We start from the raw sequence: 21,869 nt of genomic DNA, 5'->3' as shown, positions 1-21,869 counted from the left end.
AGCTCATCACGCTGCAGCAATTAAAGAAGCAGGAGCCAAGCGGAGCGGTATCAATAATGCATCACGGCCTTCGGTGTCCAACGGGGCGATGCTTTGCAATTTGCAAAATACACACTCCATCTGTATATTTGATAGGGAAGACATGAGGAGCCCTCTGTTACATAAAGAAAACATGAATAGATAAAAGGTGCAGGAAAAAGCTGCCGGCTTGTTAGTTTGTGAGAATGCTGAGCGTGCAGAAACGTTGAGGGGTTTCCACCGATGTCGATGAAGTGCAGAATAATTGTGTGTGTGCGACCCACTGTGTGCACTGCGTCATGTTGTACATGGGGGACATCAGCAACATGGGGAGCTGACACCAAAAAACAGATTTTACCTGTAACACGAAAAACTCAACATCAACAAAAACACAACCACATTTGTCCTCTTAATCTCTTCCGTCTCCGTGGGCTGAATGTAAAAAAGAAAAAGAAAAAAAAGACTCATATAAGTTACTGTAGTTGCAGGAATTGATCATATCTGGTGTGCGCTTGTACTGTTATTAATTACACTTAAAAGCTTGTACATAAAAACGGAATCAGAGTACATACTGGATTTTGTTATCTCTCAATACTGATGAGATTTTAAGTTAAGACCAGTCCAAACAAAACAACAGAAGCCCTGAGTTGGTGATTTACAGGTCAAAACATGGCTGCATCTGAACATCGTTTTGGCAGCATTTGAATAATTATATTTCAACACAGAGAAGGTCCTATCTACATGTCGAAATACCCTCATGTAAAAGCTGTTTAAAGATGTAACCCAAACATCTAAAAACCCTTTCGCTTTCGACCCAATTTAGCCCCGAGGTGTTTTAGAAGTCTTCTGACCTGCAAACCACCCAATCAATGCATCTGGAGGAGTAATAACACGGGGAAAAATGCTGTGATTGAACAAACAAATCAGTATAACAGGCACCACAACAAGGTTGATCACCGTAAATTAGCAAGGTCTAAAATGCACGTTTGATGTCAACTTTTTTTCCAAGAGATGACAACAAACAAGATTATGTTTAACACACCAGATGTTGGAAAATATCAAACATAGCTAAACCTGGAGTTCCTATTAACATCTGAATATTGGTCTTTGTAAAAAGTAAGATTTTTAATTTGGTTATTTGTGAATGAAAAGGTGTAAATTCTGTTTAATTCGGTGGAAAAAACTTCAGTGTATTAGAATTACGCTGAAGGCAGACATCCATACGCAACGTATCTTACTTGAAGCTAATCGAGTGTGAACAATTTCAGTGGTTAGCTCTTTTATTTCATGACTCAACACTACAAAATACTACCTGAGTTTATTGAAAAAAAATGGACTGAGTACAAAGTCTATTAAAGTAAAGTGACAGTTATGGTTTTCTAATAAGCAAGCAAGCACAAACATCTGGGCCCCGTACATATGCGGTCTCAATGGGCTCCTTTAATAAATCCACTGGCCACGCCTGTACGAATAACTGAATCAAAAAGTGTAAATCCGTGCATCTCCAGGGGTTACAGGGGTTATCAGTAATAAAGTGTTTTAAATGCATTCAAGAAATATCTGGAATCTCAGCCTAATTCAGCATCTTTTCACAACATGAAGCCTCCACATTATTTCTGTCACGGTTTCTCAGGTCGTTGTTTAACCCTGAACATAAGACAAAGGTGAAAAGGATTGCTGCATTACTCTTTTTCATAGTAAGAGAATTCAAATAAGACCAGACTGGAGTTGCTGGCCAAGACTGTTGAAACATAGAAGTAAAAACGTAACTTATGTGTTCGTAATGAAGAATTTCAAAATTACAGATATAAACTAGAAGGGCACTGCAGTGCACACCTCCACCAAGGACAAACAGTCCTATCCTGTCTGTTGAGCTCTTACAATAGAAAAATAAAAGGAGCCAGTAGTCTGATAATATAAATGATTTATTTGTCATAAAAAATAGCAAGTACAACCCTGTGTGTAATGTGGATTCAGCATTTTCTTCCACCAGAACTTGATCATTATCTGGATCTGCCCCAAATTGGACAAACTCATAGATCTCAACACCATAAATACGTCAGATTTTCAAGATCCATACATTACTTCCTGAGAAACTGATGAAAATGTCAAAAAATGCCCTATTTTACAATTCTAAGCAAAGGGACAAAAAGTCCATGGACCCCCCCCCCCCCGCCTTTAAGCAGATCCGCACTGAAATTTAATGGGATCTTCCCCGGTCCATGCCCCATCCCTCCATCAGGTTTGGTGCAAAACGAACACAGACATGGGTAAAAACATAACCTCGTTGGCAGAGGTAACAATGTTTGAGTTTGAGGTCCTGGTAACTTAGTTCCACTTTTTCCCTTCACTACAACGTCCCTGAGCAAGACAAATAACCTAAAATAAAATACCTTACTTTCTAGTTCCTTGTCCCTAACCTCCCCCACCCTCCAACTACTCTAGAAGCTCTTTCTGTTTAAAAATAACTCACCCATATCGTGAATGGTGGCTTCTTATTTCTTCTAGTAAATAAAAACTTTTCGTACTTGTCTTGTTGCCCTAAAGAATATGTGCATCATTAACCTTTCGCTGATTGACCCTTTTTCTGTCCTCAGCTGACCAGTGGAGAGCTTCACTTCAGGTACAGCTGTGGAAACAGCCCCCCTGGTTCGTTACTCATCAGATCTGATCCGGTATCAGATGGCCGGTGGCACAGCGTCCAGCTGGAGGTGCACTCCACCGCCCTGAGGCTGACCCTGGACCAGCAGCATCCTACTTCCACCTCCCTGACCGAGCCATGCCGGATGATGCGCTCCCATGGCGCTTTGCTCTTTGCTTCGCTCGCTCAGGACTCTGCTCCGGACGTCCACAGGCACCCCCGTAATTTCACTGGCTGCCTGGAGGGCCTGGAGCTCAATGGGGAGCCAATCAGAGTGGGTGACACAGCAGAGTGGAAAGGCTCAGGGAGCAGGAGGGTGTTTGGGGTGTACCGGTGCTGCAGCAGGGCAGGGGCCTGCGACAGCAACCCGTGTCAGAACGGAGGGGTCTGCGAGGAGGACGCTACCGGAGGTGAGTGCACGAATAACGAAATGTGACTTTTTAAGTTCATTTATACAACATTAACCAAACGCATCTGTTTGTACCAAAGACATTTATTTTCAGCGGATCTGACTCGGCATAACGTGTGAACTTTCCACTAAATGAATTATACATAAATTAAACTCGCAGCAACATGATGAAAAAAGGTCAAAGTGACTCAGAAAGATCAACAGAAAAAGCTGATGTTTTAGCAGAAACCACTTCACAGTGTAGGTACTGAAACCAAAAAGACAGATTCACTAAGTTAGATGAAGTTTAATCCTAGAGGAGCCAAACTGACTGGCATAAGGTTAAAAACAGAAATATCTCCTGATTTTTTCCCCATACCAGCTATCTGTTCAAACCACAGGTGCAGAGGACCCACAACATTTTGGTACTGTCATTTCATATGAAAATGGGGGCCCAGGGTACCGGGCGGCAGCGAAGTCGAACTAACAAGTCACCTTGACCCAATCCCACATCTACCATCCTAATGCCCCAAATTCTAACTAGAGCAGCAATTTCGGATTAATCCGCTGTTTTAGTAACATTGGCTAAAAGCTACAGTGACACAGCTGTTTAGCAAAATTTCTAATACTTAAAAAAAAAACGAAAACATTATATACTTGTGAGCTCTTTTTAACAATTTCCGTCTTCAGTATGAAGAAATGGGCTTGAGGCTGAGAGCCGCAGACAGAGCGGGGAAGTAAAGTACTGAGAGACCGACTCACACGTTGTTGGTTTTGGTCATTTCATGGGATTTGTTCACAATGACAACAAGACTAGGTCGAAACCCAGTATGTGGCTGGACCGCCCTTCATCTGTCTGCTTCTCTCCTGCTCTCTGTGCTCCCATATTCAGGCATTTAATCCACCTGAATTCCCAATAACGCCGTTCTGATTTACATGTTTTACTGTTTTATTGTTGTCAGACAAAGGAAAAAGTATAAAACTGTGACTGAAACGCGGCTCGATAAGACCATCAGTCACTTCCAGGCCATTTCCAAGCTGCTGCTCTGCTGAAATCCTGGTTTTATAACCGCGACGTCATCTGACAGAATCACCAGAGGCATAAGTTGAAGACAACGGCCGTGCTGTGATTTCTCCAATATTGACTTGTAATACGATCCCTCAGAGAGAAAGTCAGAAGCTCATTCACGTCTGTCAGCTGCCGTGTGGTCAATTGAATCAGACGCATAGAGAGTTGTGCCTGCAGAGGGAAAGCCGGACCCCGCGCTCGCAGGGCAACGCTGGCGACTCTCCTCTACGGAAAGCAGGTCAAGATTGTCCAGAAAGTCACATTAGATTCGCCGCACGTTGCTTTTGTGAAGACAAGTTCCTAACGGGGATGGAAATGTCGGTAAATGTAGCGACAAAGTGCTAAGATGGCGATGAAGAAGAGGAGAAAGAGTAGTTGCTTTAACATGAATTATTCTCGTGGGTCTCTGTAAGACTGCAAAACCGAGTGCAGGCAATATTTCCTTTTCCTAGAAAAGGTGGATATGAAACCAAACACAAAGCTGAGGGGGATACAGATTTCTGTGCTTTGGGAGAACAATGAAAACAAAAGAGAGCAAAAAAAAACAAACCTGCCGCCTGTCGGTATTTCTTTACTGTTGTTTACCTGTTTGGTCACTGAGCTGCATAATATCTTATTCTCCTGTAGTACAATAACAAAATGCCCACAAAATGCTCCAGTAGGCAGCAAAAACAATGAAGGCTGCAGATGTTTCTTTTTTGTTTTACTGCAAAATTTAAACTAGTTCCTGTAATGTTTGTTTGTTTGTCTGTTTTTTTTTAAAGCTTAAATTCTGTTTGCTTCCTGAGACAATAAAAAGGGTTGTGAGGTAAAAGGAAGTCACAGGGCAAATGAAAGCAGTGAGATTTAACTTGTTTTCTTCTTCTTATACCAGTTCAGGCCTTTTAATGTCTTAGTTTATTTAGTCAAAAATGTAACGTCAGATAAGGAAATAATCTAAAATGAGATTAACAACACAAAAAGATATGTTACAAAGTAATCTAAGATCACAAGTCCACTCACTAACTTTTGGAGCTTTCAACCAGCAAATGGAGATGGTTCAGTTGTGCTTATGCGACGTCTGTATCATAAGTTGTCGTATACAGGAGGACAACATAACTCCCGTCTGTATTCAGGAATGGTCTTTGACATTGGTTGTGAGAGGAAAACTGGAGCATGTGTGGAGTGTTTAACATCATATACAACAAATGTGTTGAACACAAGGCTGGTAAAAATTTTTAAGAGCCCTGGACCCCAGACAACATCAGCTGTCCATAAACCCCAAACCAACATCCGTCACGGCGTCAGCAGGGAAATAAAGGTCCACCTGTTGTCACGTGACCCGAGTCCCATGTTTAAGTTCACATTACGACACCTGGGTCACTTTCATGAACTGAACAAGGTGCTGAGATGCAGTCAGAAGTAGAGCTTTTTCAGCTGACATTGATAAAGTTAAAAGTTTCAAAATATGATACTGATATATCTGCTAATGTTTCTTTTTTTTTTTCAACATAAACACGTAACGTAAAGAAGCACTTTCGATCCCCGTCCCTTAAGTTCGGTCGTTGAAGAACTGTGATCAAGATTCGTACAGAGCAGGAGAACTTACAGTTTAAAAAATGAACTTGTCAGTGCCTCATATTGGACAGACGATGCAATGGTGTCGCTGTTTCTAAAATCCCTCAAACATATCTTTGGCATCTCTGTACTGCAGTTTCTTGTTACACATCAGCCAATACAGGTGTATCTTTGACAAACAAATATCAGCCACTATGGCCCAGGTAGTCAAATGAACAAAACAGATGTCCATCTTTTAAAACATCGGTTGTAAACCAAAACAGGTAAGTGGTTACTACGAAAGTCACAAGTCATTTGAGGAGATTCCCACAGATCAGAAACGAATGTTAGAAGCCTCGTTTTTTGACTGTCATTCTGGTGGCCATTAATCGCGGGGTTGGTGGTTCAGTCCACGGCCTTACACGTCAAAGCGTCCTTGAGCAGGACGCTGAACCAAAAGTGTGTCTCTTTGGTCAAAAGCGTCGGTCAAATGACTGTAGTACAGTCATGGCAAATGAAAAGAAGGATCCCGCAGGCAGGCACAGAACCAGTGATGAAACTGATGATCACATCACATCCAAAGCAACCTGCAAGTGAAGAAACTTAGGGTTCAGTGTCTTGCCCAAGGACACCTCGGCACGCGGACAGGAGGAGGATCAAGGCGCCAAACCCCTGCGATCGGCGGACAACCCGCTCCACCACCCGAGCCACAGCCGCCCACTGATAACTGCTTTCTTTTCAAAGCGCCACCAAAACTTTTTCTTTCTGAGAAATTTTTCTGCCTTAACATCCATTGGTAAAATTTGTAAGTGCAGATATTTTAGAGGCAAAGCAAAAAAAATTCAATGAATGTCTTTGCAAACCTGGTAAGTTGAGTCATACCTGTAATATAACTTTTGTTTCTTAATTCGACAGATCTCGTCAACTTGGAAAACCGTCTGTGTGGCTGTCGCATTGTATTCTGAACTATTTCCTGCTGCTGTGGGTGTAGAAATTGGTCTGTTTTATTCTTCGCGGATGGTTTTTTCCATGTGTTGTTGTTGAAAGATAATGACAAAAATGGCAAATCTACAAAGAAGCTCTCACTCTTTGACAAAACATGACGGAGATGTTTATCAGACTATTTTGTAGGTTCTGGGCTTGATGTCATGTTTTTTGCTTTTGACTAGTTATCAGCAAGAAGAGGTAAAAAAGCAGGAACATTGCTGTTGGACATGGTTGAAGTTTTTTAGGGCTGGTTTTTACCTTTTAATATCAAACACGCCCTCGCGTTCTCTGGCTGGATCAGGTTGACGTTTGCTTTGATTATTTACTGCCTGTAGGGGAGACTTGCCGTGGCTTTGATCAGTCGTTCTTGTCTGAGACGTTTTATTTGCTCTTTAGAGCCGCGCTGCAGGTGTGCAGGAGTCTTCCACGGCGCCCGCTGCGAGCTGGCCGACAACCTGTGTGCTTCCCAGCCGTGTGCCCATGGAAGGGTGTGTGTACCCAAGGCTCATGGTTACATGTGCAACTGCTCTCGGGACAACGCTGAAGCACGGTAAACACACACGTGCACAAACTTTGTTTATTCACTTTTTTAAGCAGTAACACATTTTTTTAAATATATTCTTTGCTTAAACATGGTTGTGTTGAACATGTTTATAAGGTTGTCCTTCCATCAAGAGCTCATACTGTAATTTACCTTGTGATTTGTCTGGTTTTCAGGGTTTTTAGTATCCAATCTTGATCAAAAAGCCGTTTTACAGGCTTTACAGAGGAATAAAGTTATGAGGGGACCCCTGACCTTTGTAATGAAAATGGCCAAGATGTATAAAGATATAATGAAAGCCCAAAATATCAGCTCTCAGCATCTCCGATGTCAGACAACTTCAGTGCTGAAGTGCTTTACTGATGAAGCAATTCTTCGAAAGAAAGAAGAAAGTTAATCAATGACTGATAACGGTTTAATCATTTAGGCTACGTTAAATTGTTTTTGTTTTTTGCCACTTTGGAGTAGAAGAAGAAGCAAATGGACAATTTTCTGTATTTTCTGACATTTAATAGACCAAACAATTAATCAAGACCATAATCGACAAATTAATTGATGATGAGAATTGATAGTTGTAGCCCAATAAATGACTTTAAAAATAATATTTAATCACAGAGCAATCAATGGTCAAAATAATTACCTGCCGCCGTAACTCTCCCAAATGTGTTGTGGTCAAACAGATAACGTCCACCCACAAAATCGTTAATAGGTGCAGAGGGGTATTCAGGATTCCAACAAGGCCGAGTAAATACAAAGCCCAGCACAACCCTCATTATATGCAGCATCATTTGCACTGAATTATAAGCTCGCAACTTGAAAAACAACACGCATGGCCTTGAATTTACATGCATATGTGATTGGACTCGCATACTGAAATTACAGCGGCATTTGCATATTCCTCCTTTCATTAAGGCCGCCTGTGGAATTCCGTCGCTCCTCGCGGGAACTAACAGTGGTGCGTGTTCCAGGTGGGGTTTTCATTAACTCGCTGAATGAAACATGACCGTTAGTGGATCGTAATTGCAGGAAGTGGGAGTTTGCCGTGTGACTTGTAAAGCACACAGATAGATGTTCCACCGTGCTGTGATGGTCTCCCTTAACATGTGCGTTGCATCGTAATCAGTCTCTGCAGTGGACAGCGGCACACAGGAGGAAAATGTATTTATGATGTCTGCTGTGTATTTTCATTTAATACCATCTGCAGGAACAGCCATCCATCCAAAATGCAAAGATACGGGACTTTGCAACTCGGTTCATCAAAAAGAACTTTACACTCTTTCCAAAATCCAAACTCCGTGTCCAAGAAGAGCAATAATGAATGCTGTGTTTTGCTCTGTAACTGCTGGAATATGCAGCCAGGGAATTCAGCAACTTGGAAATGAGTGGGTAAAGCTGAACACCACGCAGCATTATGTGAAACAAAATGATTGATGACAAGATGGTTTTTGTCAGTACCGCAGCAGCGGCACTTAGCAATCAGGGCTCTGCCAGTAGGTCCTCGGGGTCTTGTTTCGTGCCCGGGCCTGGAAGATGGAGCGCCGCAGTGAAGCTCTCAGTATCATCAGCCAAATTTAACCGTAACTGCCGGGCCAAGGTGGCAGCCTTTGAGCTGCTCTTCGCTGTAGTGCTCTTGTTCACGCACTAAATTCACATACTCAGCAGTCCACGGCAGTTTGGTCCTAAGTGATAAGTGAGACAAAATTCTTGATTTTTTTTTTTTTGGCTACAATTTCAAAAGTTCCATGAGTTGCAAAGTCCAAGTGAGGCGAAAAAAATAGTGCTGAGGCGATCGGTCAGTTAATCGACAACTACTTCGGCAACTGTTTTGATAATCAGTTAATGGTTGGTGTCCATTTTATGCAAAAATACCAGACATTTGATGGTTCCACTTTCTCCAGTGTGAGGGTTTGCAACTTTTTCCAGTCTTATGTTGTACTAAACCAAACATCTTGGGGTTTTGGTCAAATATAAAAAGATGGGCTCTGGAAATTGTTATGTTCGTTTTTCACTATTTACTGATGTTCTACAAACCAAACAACTAATCAATTAATTGATAATGAAAATCATCGTTAGCTACAGCCCTGGAAAAAACACTCGTGCATGTTGCTGCTGTTATGGGAAACATTTCTAGCTTTTAATCCTGAATCATGTTTTAATTTCAAGTGAAAGTTAACTTTATGTTTGTGTAGCCTGAGTGGGAACAAAATCCCATTAGCCTTAAAACTCTTATCAAGACTTAGTTTGACAAATGAGTCTTAACTCAAGGCCCTGAGCACATATAAAATAATAGAAGATACTGAAAAACAATAACATACATTTGAATATAAAAACAAGATGAAAAACAAAACATAAATCACAATCATAAATATATATTAAAAATACAAGTAAAAAATAGACATCATTTTGTTAAAACAATTACTTTAAAAAACAGATTTAGAAGGATGTTTATTTGACTTGGTGATGAATAATACAGAAGTGTCTGAAATCATCAGTCCATCACTCAGTGTACCTAAATTTGGGCTGTAACTAAAGGTTATTTTCATTGACCATCATTTTCTCAATTAATCAATCAATCTTTCAGTCTATAAAATGATAAAAAATAGTGAACAATGGTCATTTACAATTTCTGAGCTCAAGGTGACATTATCAAATCACTTGTGTTGTCTCGACCACGTGTCCTAAATCCAAAGACATCCAATTTACTGTGATATATGACAGAAAACAAACAATTTCTCACATCTGAGAGGCTGGGACCAGAGAATATTTTGAATTTTTTGCTTGAAGAATGACTGAAACGTTTAATCAATTATTAAAATAGGTGCAGATAAACTTTTCTTCCGATGGACTAATCAGTTAATCGACTCATCGTTGCAGCTCTAAATTAAACTCAGATTACATGGATATGGTGTTACACTGTATTTTCCATCTCTGCCATCCATCCCACATGGTGTACGATTGCCATTAGCATGTTAGCGATATCGATTACCATACTACCGTGAACATTCGGCTCAAAGCACTGCTGAGCTTACATAGAGCGGTGGTGGTGAAAGAGCTGATGAGAGTAAGCAAATAAAGTGATCTGAGCCATACGAAATAACATTACACTGCATTCACACGTCAAAGCTACAGCATTTTAAAATAACAATCCTTTCTGTCGTACCTAAGTCTCCTAAATCCAACTTCCTTTACTCCTATAGGTGCCACAATCAGATAGAAGTCTGTTCGCCCAGTCCGTGTCCTGGAGGCTTTGACTGTAAAGTCATTGACGGCTCTATTCACTGCGACCCACTGCCTCAGGTTGGTGTGAACAACAAATAATGAATGAGTGCGCTGTTTTGTCTTTTCAGAAATGACACTCGACATCTTTGCCTTATACGCGATCCATCTATTTTCCCGTCTGTCTAGAAGGTGTCTCCGATGATTGGCAATGTGGAAATCATGGAGATCAGCGCCAGCGTGCTTGGATTACTCCTCTTGGTTGGCGTCTTCATTTGCATCAGGAAACGTTACGTTCAGCACAACAAGAAAAAGCCAGTCTGTGTCCAGGACTCCAACGGGTGAGAGCGAAATTTTTGTCCTCAACGTTTTCAGTTAGTCCAGGTTGTATTTTTTTAAGACAGAAAAAAATTTAGTATTATAATGTTTTTTCTCACGATCCTAAAACCCGCATTCGGGATAGGGTTAAATTCACCAGCTACTTTCACTACACTAGCCTTGTCCAGAATCTATTATTTCATAGCTTAACACATTCCCAACATTTCACCAGGTATATGACAGTAAAAAAAATTAACTAATTAATTCATTTATTATTAATTAATTTCGAAATGAGGGGTCACACATGTACAATATTCCAGTAGCCTACCGTGCTCTTTAGTATCAATTACTTGGAAAAGTCTTGGACAAACAATTAAAGTTTTCGCCACAGCTTTCATGCAACAAGTAGTGCACACGGCTTCGTCCGGCTCACCTGTGTCATCGGATCTGACCCCAAAATACTCCCAAACAGGGAGTCCAGTATCCGCTGGCGTGGAAGATTTTCTACAAAGGACCCCGAGCACAATTGAACACACAAAACACTGACAGGGTTAAAGTGAAATATCGTGTAAGTTACGCTATAAGAGACAAACGAACATCGTCACGAGAAGTCAAAGGAGAGTCTCTCAAGAGAAGGAGTCTTACACTCATCTTAATAGTGTTTCTTGAGACACAGAACTTAGTCCCAATTGGTCATCTTCATTTCAACCCAAACTCATCATCCAATAAGATAGAAACATATAATGTTTGCGTTCGGCCCATGCACTGGCCATTAATTGAAGCTCAGGCACAGCATAGCTTGGCTTCTTTCCGTACATGGCAAGGTGAGAGGCTGCTCCGTGGGTAGGCCGCCCCTGGATAAAACATCCGTCTAAGGCCCCTGGGAGACACCTTGAAACTTCCATAGGAGCATCACCAAAAGTGAATAAATGATAAACCAACTTTTCCACACTCACCGTGTTTCTCAGCCCACCTGCCTGCCCGTTCCTGCAGCTGCCTTTATCATGACCGACCTCTGGTGATGAGGGTTTTGCACTACAATGCACCATGTCAATAGTGCGCCTCTGAGCCAGCTCGTCGGAAGCAGCCGGAACTGGAGGAGAATCTGATCCCAGCAGAAAGAGAACTTCTTCAATTATACAAGTGTGGAGTTGTACAGGGACGTCAGTGGAAACACTCTCTCTCGGAAAGATGTTCTACTTGCAACACAAGACCAGGCTAAAAACTGATCTGCCCTCCAGTTCTTCAAACTTTATTTTTTCTGCGCTCTTCTCCAACTTCCCAAACATCTAGTTTAGGCCCTAACATACCGTATAAATGCTGAATAACAACTGTGTATCCAGTGGACACCAAATAAAATAATCATCCACCTGTGTTGTGTTTCTAATGAATTACAGATGACTTGAAATTACACGTATCTGTAATTACTCCGCAATGATTAATATTTAGCAGAAACCGAAAAATCTCTTTTGTCACCCGCAGCTATTTCCAGCCCGACAACCAAGAAGTCAACCCCATCGAGATGACCTCGCTGGTCGGCCCCACCAACGACCTCGACCACACGCCGTTCAGGTCGCTTCGCTCGCGCAGCCAGATCGGTTCGTCGGGCGGTGGGGTTTCCTCTCCAAAGACGCAGGGGCCGGTTGTGTGCAGCGTGGCCCCCAACCTCCCCGCCAGGCCGCCGTCCAGCTCTGACAACGACTCCATCAGGAAGAACCAATGGGACATGGACTATGAAGGTAGCGTAACGATAAGTGTACTTCAGTTTGCAAGGGTAATGCTCACTAACACTGCAAAACAATGTCGTAGAAATATATGCGAGACGTAATTTAGGAACCGTGTCTCCGTTAGATGTTTCTCCACCACAAAGCACTAACACGTTTATAGAAAAAAAAGTCAGTCTGCTGATATAAGATTCACATCTTTTAGACTCTCAAGTATCATTATCAGTATCTGCTTCCAAATTCCAGTGGTTTAGGTTCTTATTTCACCACGTTGCACGTTTATTATTACTGTCAGTGGATGTGTGAGATGCTGGAGTCATCACAGCACTGTCTACAGTTTTTTCCCCTCGTTTTCAGAAAATTAAACTTTGATTTAAGCTACAGTCATTCTGAAAATCGAGTAATCGTTTTAGTCATTTAGTCAGTTTTTTTTTTTTTTAAAGCAAAAATGTCAAAGATTTGCTGGTTCCAGCTTCTCAAAAGTGAGGATTTGATGCTTTTCTTTGTGACACATGACAGTAAACTGAATGTCTTTGGATTTTGGGCCGTTGTTTGGACAAATCAAGATATCTCAAGACATCACCTTGGGGTGTGGGAAATTACATCAGGTATTTTTTAGTATTTACTGTAATTTTATAGACAAAATGATTAATCAATTATTGATCGCTAAGTGATAAAGAAGATAGTCGTTCGTTGCAGCCCTGCTTTGTATCAGGATATGATAGTGGCCATCAACACCTCCATATTGAGTAGTTTTATTCTGTATACTGACATTTTAAAGCTTAATTCATTTTCCTTCTTCGATTCTTTTCTTCTTTCTGCGATGACATATTTTCTAAACCCGACACACAAGACAACTGTATTGTCAAATGTATGTATTTTCATTTAGGGCACATTGTTTAGCAGTTATTGTAGTAGAGCAGTAGATTTCAAGTTAATGTTAAAAAATAATTGTAACACTAATTTCAAACTCCCTTTAAGGAAATGTCAGCTGCAGGGAAGAAAAAAAACCTTCAGTGAACAAACTAAATCATTTCTCTGTTATGTTGCAAAGCCACACATTAATACAAAAGGTCAGAACAAGGTGGATGATTCAGTCGTTCAAGGTCATTGTAAAGGAGTATTTAATTGTCATGCGGAGTGGTGCATCATGGGACACACCGGTGTACCTGTCAACACAGCGCTGATTAAACTCTGGAAGATAAAAGATTCATAGACACGGCCATTCAGATGCGATATCGTCAGAAAATAACAAAGTGATTTCTGTGTTTCATCTCTCGGCGTCTTTATTTTCCACTTGCTCTTTCTGTGATTGCCTCTCTCTCCCCTTTCATGTCTCTTGCTCTTTTTTTTTTTCTCCAGTGTGTCTGCCTACATTCGGCTTTTCTCTCATTCTATATTCTGTAATACCCTCCCTTTAGTCAGCCATCTGTTGCTCTAGGTGCACGCACAGTTCTCTAGAGCCAGCTGCGGGTGACATGACCAGATCAGAGACATAATCTCAGAGGAAAACATTTGCTCCCATAGGTGTTTTACCTATTTCAACGATTCTGTTACTTTTGAAATCTGCAAAATTTCGATCAAAGCCTCAAAGCCATTTTTTAAGCGTAATAAACTTAACTGTTTATGATCGAGGAACTTCTTTTAATCTTTTAATTTCATCCTCAACTACTGTGTAAAAAATAATAATGACTGAGACGTCACCGTGAAGACGGTTGGCAGACGTGTGATAAATAGGTGGTGCGGGCACAGCTCTGTGTGACAGTCGTGCTTAATGAAAGCTGCTCGGTGCTGCATAAGACAGAACCGGGCGCACACACAGCTTTATAAATCTGTTGAAAAGGGTGCGTATGCGTGCCCCTGTTTGAGCCAGGAATCGACCCGGGACAAAGTTTCCCTGTGGTGTTTTGGACCTCTCGCAGCACCACGGAGCACCTTTTCTTTTTTTCCATGAAGGGATGCCCGTTTTGTTTATACAGCATGTTGATGGACAGGAGGCAGTGATGTGACTGCTTGCCGGTTTAAGATAAAAATACAAAAATGTTCTTGCAATGGGGCCCATTGTCTCCATTCCTGCCCTGCGTCGTTCTCTCTCACGTTCCCCTGCTCTCAATCTCGCCTGTCTTTCTCCTCCTCTCTCATTCTCTGTGCGGCTTCACTTTTCTCTCTCTCTCTCTCTGTCTTCATTTATCCATCCCTCTATCTCTCTGCGGTCTATTTGTCTTTCTCCTGCCTCCTCCTTTGTTCTTCTGTCATGCGCTGACCTGTCCTCCTTGCCTTTCTGACATTGTCTCTCCCTCTCCTTTTGCGTGCAGCGTGTATTTTTTTTTTTCTTTCATGTAACGGATCAATACAGCCGTGACTCATACATCCACTGCTATGTTCTCAAGACAGATGAAGAGAGGCAGATCGAGCGTTTGTCATGCCATCGTTCCCCAGGCAACGCCAGCCTGGCGGGCCATTCATCTGCTTGACCTTATCACGGAGAATAAAGGACACATTCCTGTAGTTATTCACTTGTTACCCGACTCGTTGTTAAAGGGGACGGCGGCGGAAACCCCTGCACTTTGCTTCTGGTTCACCCAACGACCCCGGCACTAAATCTCCTCTGTTATTGAACTCACCTGTCGTACGAGCAGATCCGGTGATTTTGCTCGTCCGCAATTGAAATTTGAGAATAAACAGTAGTATCTCAGGATAAAAGATCCGCGTGCTCCGTGAAGAGCCTTCATCTTCTGTCACGATCGCTATTGTTGAGCTGTTGATGAAGCATCCGATCACAGGGCCCCCATCAAACTGTCAGCCATCATGAAAAATATTAGTGGCTTTGTCCAAACCCCTGAAAAACTGAAGTGGTCCTCACTTACCTACCAGATGATGTTATTTTCACGTTGCTGCATTTATAAAATACTTACAAATTATGAGAAATTTGAAAGGACAAGGATCCTGATGTTCTGTGTTCACCTTACTGTCACCAAATCCCGTGAAAAGATAAAACCGACAATGTGTTAGTCCATTTCTCAATCATTTCCGACTTCACTGCTCTGTCTGTGGCCCAGTGGCTCCTACTGAAGATCTAAATCAAAAAAAACCAAACAAACAGGTCATTAATTTGTGAAAGTTTTGTTTTGTTTTTTTAAATAGACTCGGAAGCTTCATAAAACAGCTGGTAACTGTAGTTTGTAGCAAATGTTACTCAAAAAGTGATCTGGATTCTCCGTTATCAAGCTTTTTTAGATACCTGTGGTTCTGATTTCGGCTCAGGTGGTGATAAGTCACGACTCCTCTGTTTAGCCAAGTATGTGCAGGTGGATGGATGCTGACGCCAAATGGTTTCATTCATTTTCTATGTTTTCTGAATTAATTGTTGGATAAAAACTGAAACTGAAAGGATGAAGTTAAAACACAGGAATTTACGGAGAGCTGCATTAAAATCGAATGCAGCTGCCTTTCCTTTTTGCTTTGTCCTCGGTCATTCACTTCGGAGCTTTCCGGCTATTTGCAATCACCGTAATGAAGCCTTCATGTGTAACAAAGCGAAGTTTCGTTAACAAGTCGTGGTTTTTAACGTCCTTTTCGAGGCTGTTTAAATACCAATTTTAGGAATGCCACTTGACGACTACGTTGATTAAGGACACCGCCGGCGTAGTTCGGCGTGCACGTTTGCTAAACTGTATGTCCTCAGATCTCAGATCCTTCCGGCTACGCCGCCGACCAAAACCAAAGGGAACCCCCCTGCTGCAGGCGTACAGTAAATATGCACTGTGGTGAATTCTGGCACTAATCACGATTTTGTTTTCCCTTTACTGCACCGTTTTGCTGATTAATTTTAGAAAGACGCCCAGAGGCTGCAAATATTCATCACTTCACAGGTACAATTCGAAGACCTTAACAAATAAAAACTATTTATCTGCACAGTGGACTATTTTATTCACATTTAATCGGACTTTGAATAATTTTTTATTCCCCCCGGAACTTGAGTTTGATCAAAGGAGCTTCGGCTACTCTTAAGTAGAGCTAAGCTTGGTGTAAAAAACCTTTCAGTGGACAAAGTAACTCAGCCCGTGTCAGTGATCTGAGACTTGGTTCCTCTGATTTCTGCAGCTCTCGTTCTCTACCATGTACTGACCTGTGCAAAGTGTAGAGCTGATTGCTTTTTTGAAGTCTGTTAAGTCTGCACATGTAGGTTTAAAGGATAGGTTTTGTTTGTTTTTATCTCATTACAGTACTTATGTTGAGAGGGGTCCGGAAGGATTATGGTTTCGGTTAAATGTGGAAAAAGGAAACATGTCCTGTCTTGTGTCACTGTTAAGTTCTTCTATACAGAACCAAGACCCTAATCTCAACGCGCATGTGGGCATCAAGATACATTTGAAAAATTCGAAACCCATGGTGTAAGACAACAAAGTACTTCTGCCGTTTGTTTGATCCGAGACCTGGTCCCTTGTTTCATCGGAATAACACCAGCTCTCGTTCTAAACAAGTGATCAAGCTGTGTAGAAATAACAGGCAAAGATTTCGAGTCTGATATGAATGCCGACCTTTGATGTCTATTACAGAGGGAGGTTTAAAGATGCAGTCAGTTTTCATCTCTGTAGCCTGGAAACATCACTACTGTAGAAATACTCTTATTTCTTTCACTTTGTCTCCCTCCTTTTCCTCTCATCTAAAATATATGTCTCTCTTCCTTCCCCTCTCCACATCTAAATGTTCCTCCCTTTGCCCTCTATCGCTCCGTCACACCCTCCATCTCCGACTCCGTCTTTCTCTCGACTCTTGAATTCTTTCCCTGCTTCGTTCTCTGCCTCGTCATTTTCCACCTGTCTGTCCCTCGACCCTTCACTCTGTCTCATCTTTTGCTTTTTCCCGTCTTCCACCACCGTCTGTCTCTTGTTTCCGTCTTGTCTCCGGTCCCTCCCTGTAACTCCCTGTGGCCACTTTGTCTCATTTTCTCTCCGTCTCTCAGTACGAGCAGCTGGGAGTCTGCTTAGTGGAACATTTTTTTTTCATGTTTTTTTCTTTTTTTCGTATTATGTGTCTGCCTTGTTAGTTTGAGTCTGAGGATGAGAAGCAGGAATCTGAAGTTGTAATCCTCAAGAATCCTTAATTTGTGGTCGGATTTTGCCTCCCAGCGTTGCCGCCGAGCGCTGATTGCTGCAGGGTTTTCTCTGCCAGTTACAGTGTGAGCTGAGCTGCGACGCATTCCTCCTTTGGATTTTGTGTTCACTTATTATTATTATTATTATTATTACAAATACTTTATTGGTATAATTACGTTTATACTCTTTCTTTAAGTGAACATAGGTTAAATCTGGGGCTAAGTAATATTCACAATTTTTCTGTGCTAATGCCAATTCCATACCTTTCTGATGAAAAAGGTTTTTCTAATTCCGTACAATACTTTCAAGAATATACAAGAAAAGTAAAGAAGAGCATCCACTGGCCTATCAGAGGCCAGTGGATACTAACGGATTTTTAACAGTGACATTGATATCGATATTTAGGAATTTACAAACTCAACAACAATATTTGTCGGTATTTGTTATCATAAACACATAATAGTTCTTAAGGAGATATACACCGAGCAGGAAGCTGAATATTAAAGCCCTCACGTAGACAAACGATGCAACATGTCTTTGGTATTTCTGTACCGTGCGTCCCGCTTGGGTAACAGCTGATAACACAGTATTTGCTGATACAATATATCTGTGGCATTGCTTAGTTTCTACTGTGCATGTGGGACAGAATATTTAATTAAGACACATTTGACGAAGGGGATGACTGCTGTGTATGTTGTGTCAACAGTGTGCGTCATTGCTTGTGTGTCCTTGGACAGATGAGAGGATTAAGCATAAACTCACTGCCACTTGTTATTTCTGACGACACGGAAACTACTGATTGATCAACTGATCGTTCGGCCTGTAAAATGTCCAATAATGACTGAAAAAAGCTCAAAGTGCTTGTTTTGTCCAATCAAAAGTCCAAACCCCACAGAGATTTAATTTACAGTCCTATCAAACAGACACAAGAAGAAAATCCTCACATTACTCACTGCTGATCAACTACCAGAACGGCTGCTGATAATTGTTTCTGTCTGTCAACGAATCTTTTTCAGCTCCGAACCACATAGCACGATTTTTTCAAAAGATTTGTGGGTCCCTGACCGTGTGTCACACAACCCACTTTGAGAGCGTCTGTCCGGGTTTACGTTGAGGAATGCAGGAGGGTGTGTGTCAGCAGGTTCAAGTGCAACCGCCAACACCATCTTTTCTGCTTTCAACGCCGAAGCACCGATCGACGCCGATTTAGACCATTTACCCGAGTAAATGGTAAATAATAAAATACACAGAGAACGATGTCTTGGATGCGGATACGGCTCTGAGAGGGAAAATAACTGAAGTATGAATCACTGCAAGAGAAACAGAGAAACAACTACTCACCTGCCAAACCTCTCTTCCTGCCGTTAAATCTGCAGAAGAAGCTTTCAAATGTGTATGGTGTGCAACTTCCTATTTAGGATTAGCACAGTGAAATTTATCATCAAATAAGTATTTCAAGGTTGGGGACTTGGCTTGAAATTAGTTTCAGGAGAATATTTAAATGATAAAGAACACACCCGCACACAGGGGCGTACACACAGCCAGAGGAGGTTATCATCACAGTTGCCCTTGAATTGCCTTAATGTTAGCTGATTGAAGTTTTTGTTTATCCAAAGAAGGATGGATGATTCTACTTTGGCAGTCATTTGAAATGGGGCTTGATCAATCATCTGCCTTTAAGTAGAACGTGGTGACCTTAAGGACATTTAGCTTCCTTTAGACAACCCCCCTCCTCCTGTTTTGCTAATCAAACCCACACCGTTTCAAATCTGCAGTCAGGGATATAATATGAAAACAGTCAAAGCTTTTGTTTTTTTTCAACAAATCCATCCTGCACAGCAACAGCTGTCCCAGTGTTTACGTGTATTAATCTTTCAGGGGCAATAAGTGTCAAGCAGAGTTCTTTGTTCAGTCAAATCTAAGTGGTAAACTTTTCGCTCTGAAGGAGCCTGGACTTGCAAAAACACTGCCATATGGTAGTGTCAGATTTTTACCAGGAGATATTAGCTTGTTGCAGATACATCGTGTCAATGGAAACATCCGCCGATCCGATTTATTATTGGCCTCGATAATCCAGCATCGGTCGGCTCTAATCCAAATTTGAGAAAACTGCAACCCATTTCATTCTATCCAAGATTGAAATTAATTATCAACAGATAAAACAATAAATCTACATTATAAAATTCTGATGTTCCTTTGTTTCCTCTATCCTCAGTCTACCCAGCAGACCCAGACTACTATGGGCACCCAACAGTCCAGGAGTTCCCCCAGTTTGACATCGTAGAGGACTCGTACTCCACCTCCACCATGGACTCGCGGAGGAACTCTCGATTCGGCGGCTTCCCGTTCCCGCTGGACCGCTGTGACCGCCGCGCCCCCCTTCCACCGTGCTACAGCAACCAGAACCTGGACGACTTCCTGGGTCCCGATGGACTTCCTCTTCCAAGCTCGCAGTGCCCCAACGAGTACACCGCCATCAGCTACTACCCCACCCAACACACCCGCAGCCTCGACAACGTCTCGGGAGGCTACAAGAGACTCAGCATGCGCCTGAGCGTGGCTATGCCATCATATGCAGAGCAGGCCAGCCCGCCGCCGGTGCCGAACCCCGCCCAGCCTCAGACACGACCCGCTGGGCAGAACCCACGAAGCTACGACGGGTCGAGCATGGTGGAGAGCGATTACGGGAGCTGCGAGGAGGTGATGTTTTAAGACCCAGTTTGGCTCAAATCTTACATCTTTCCCAGTGATTATTCGCTTTTAGTTTCATATGGACACCTAAACAGTACAAGTACATGCCCCCTATCTACTGTTTCTCCGTTATAAGGCAGCTTTGTGTACAAGTACGCCTCTCAGAAGATACTCTTTGAGACTACAGAACAGTGGCTCAGCAGTATCTCAATGTGAGATCTGAGCCTTTCTTTTTTTTCTCCACTCAGATGGAGATGAAAGAACCATGTGAAACAATAGTTCAGACGTCTTTCATTTGTTTGACTCTTTAAAATAGTCTAGTCAAGCCGTGCCAGACTAGATGGGGGTAATTCAGGACTCCTCGGTTACCTCAGGGGAAGAAGTTCAGCAGAAGTTCATCTCGTTGTCTGAGATACGGCGCTGAGAGCACTCGTCAGCTAGGCTTCTTCAATTGTGAACAGTATTACTGACTTGACTGTGGCACGTTTCAAAGTCAAAACGAGGCAAAACGTCCAGACTTTTTCAAGACTTCGGCACGGGAGAATCTGCCGTTCAGAAGAGGAGTCCGCCTCGGAAACGTGTCCAAACGGCTGTGTAGCAAACTACTTCTCTTGCATTACACTTCTCAACCACGTCCGACAAGCCCAGTCATTCTAAAGACATCATTTTAAGCTCTGCCAGGCATTGATATTGGCAGGTATACTATGCACTGTATGATATGATTGAACATAATGACAGCAGGCATCAGGAAAACACTGTTACCATGACAGTGTCCAGCGTGACATTCAGCCAACAACACTCGTTCAGAAATGTCTCTGTGATGAAGTCCCGATAAAGAGCTTTGATGAGGACTGTGGCATTGTATGAAAAGTAAATCCCCGGCGAGGTTCATCGTATCCGCCCGTCCTGGTCATAACAGAACCGCGGGAACGTCAGAAACACAAAGTGCGTCTAACATCAGCCCCGCCGTTTCAGATCTAGACGTATTAAAGGTGACATTAAGCACATTTCATGCAGGATGAACGTTTCACTGATCTCATTCATCAGCTTACTGTGGCGGTTGTTGATTGTTGCTGTCTGTCACAATGAAGGGGGCTGGATCCTCAAAAAAAAAAAGATGAAAGCCATAAACACAAGTGAGACGTTGATGTTAATCGTGACGTAGACGTATTTTAACCTTAACTGTTACTAGTGTTTCCATTGCTGTAAATTCTGTAGATTTCGAGCGTGAAAGCATCTCCTCGTTGATTTTAATGAGTGTCAGCCAGAATAAAGTATTTCCTTTGGGAGGAGCTGTTAGTGTTTGTTCTGCCCAGCAGTGTTGCCGCCCTCGATGATAAAAGGAACACTCGACGCGGAGTAGTTTTGGCAGTAAAGAAATGTCTACGCAGCCATTTTAAATGGTGTAAATGTGCGAGCTTCAGATAAAAGAAATGCTTGTTTTCTTTCCTTGGCCTGGAGCTCCTTGTGCAGTATGTAGCGTATTAAAAAGTGAATGTGTTGTACCGAATAGTAGAGTCGATGTTTAGCCTGAACGGCATTTTCTGAAAAGTAACTGTTTGACAGTTACGAGCCACGATGTTCACGATTAAACTTCACTTCAAACAAAATCACTTCATCAACATTTCTTTTATAAAGAAT

The 21,869-nt window shown here is 42.1% G+C and overlaps 1 protein-coding gene across 1 annotated transcript in view; it reads left to right on the top strand.

The window, feature by feature from the left end:
* fat2 (FAT atypical cadherin 2) overlaps nt 1–21,212 on the top strand; it is a 97,796-nt gene extending 76,584 nt beyond the window's left edge. Inside the window, exons 23-28 of the mRNA XM_040120164.1 lie at nt 2,616–3,069; nt 7,036–7,189; nt 10,378–10,477; nt 10,586–10,737; nt 12,197–12,453; nt 19,753–21,212. Of these exons, the coding sequence (XP_039976098.1) occupies nt 2,616–3,069; nt 7,036–7,189; nt 10,378–10,477; nt 10,586–10,737; nt 12,197–12,453; nt 19,753–20,249 (1,614 nt within the window). The 3' untranslated portion in view covers nt 20,250–21,212. The remainder of the gene's footprint in view (nt 1–2,615; nt 3,070–7,035; nt 7,190–10,377; nt 10,478–10,585; nt 10,738–12,196; nt 12,454–19,752) is intronic.
* The last annotated feature ends 657 nt before the right edge of the window (nt 21,213–21,869 follow it).

The sequence above is a fragment of the Xiphias gladius genome, chromosome 23 (genome assembly GCF_016859285.1).
Source record: "Xiphias gladius isolate SHS-SW01 ecotype Sanya breed wild chromosome 23, ASM1685928v1, whole genome shotgun sequence".
NCBI classification, from domain to species: Eukaryota; Metazoa; Chordata; class Actinopteri; order Istiophoriformes; family Xiphiidae; genus Xiphias; species Xiphias gladius.
The sequence above is the reverse complement of the archived record's forward strand: the minus strand, read 5'-3'. Positions and strand labels throughout refer to the sequence as shown.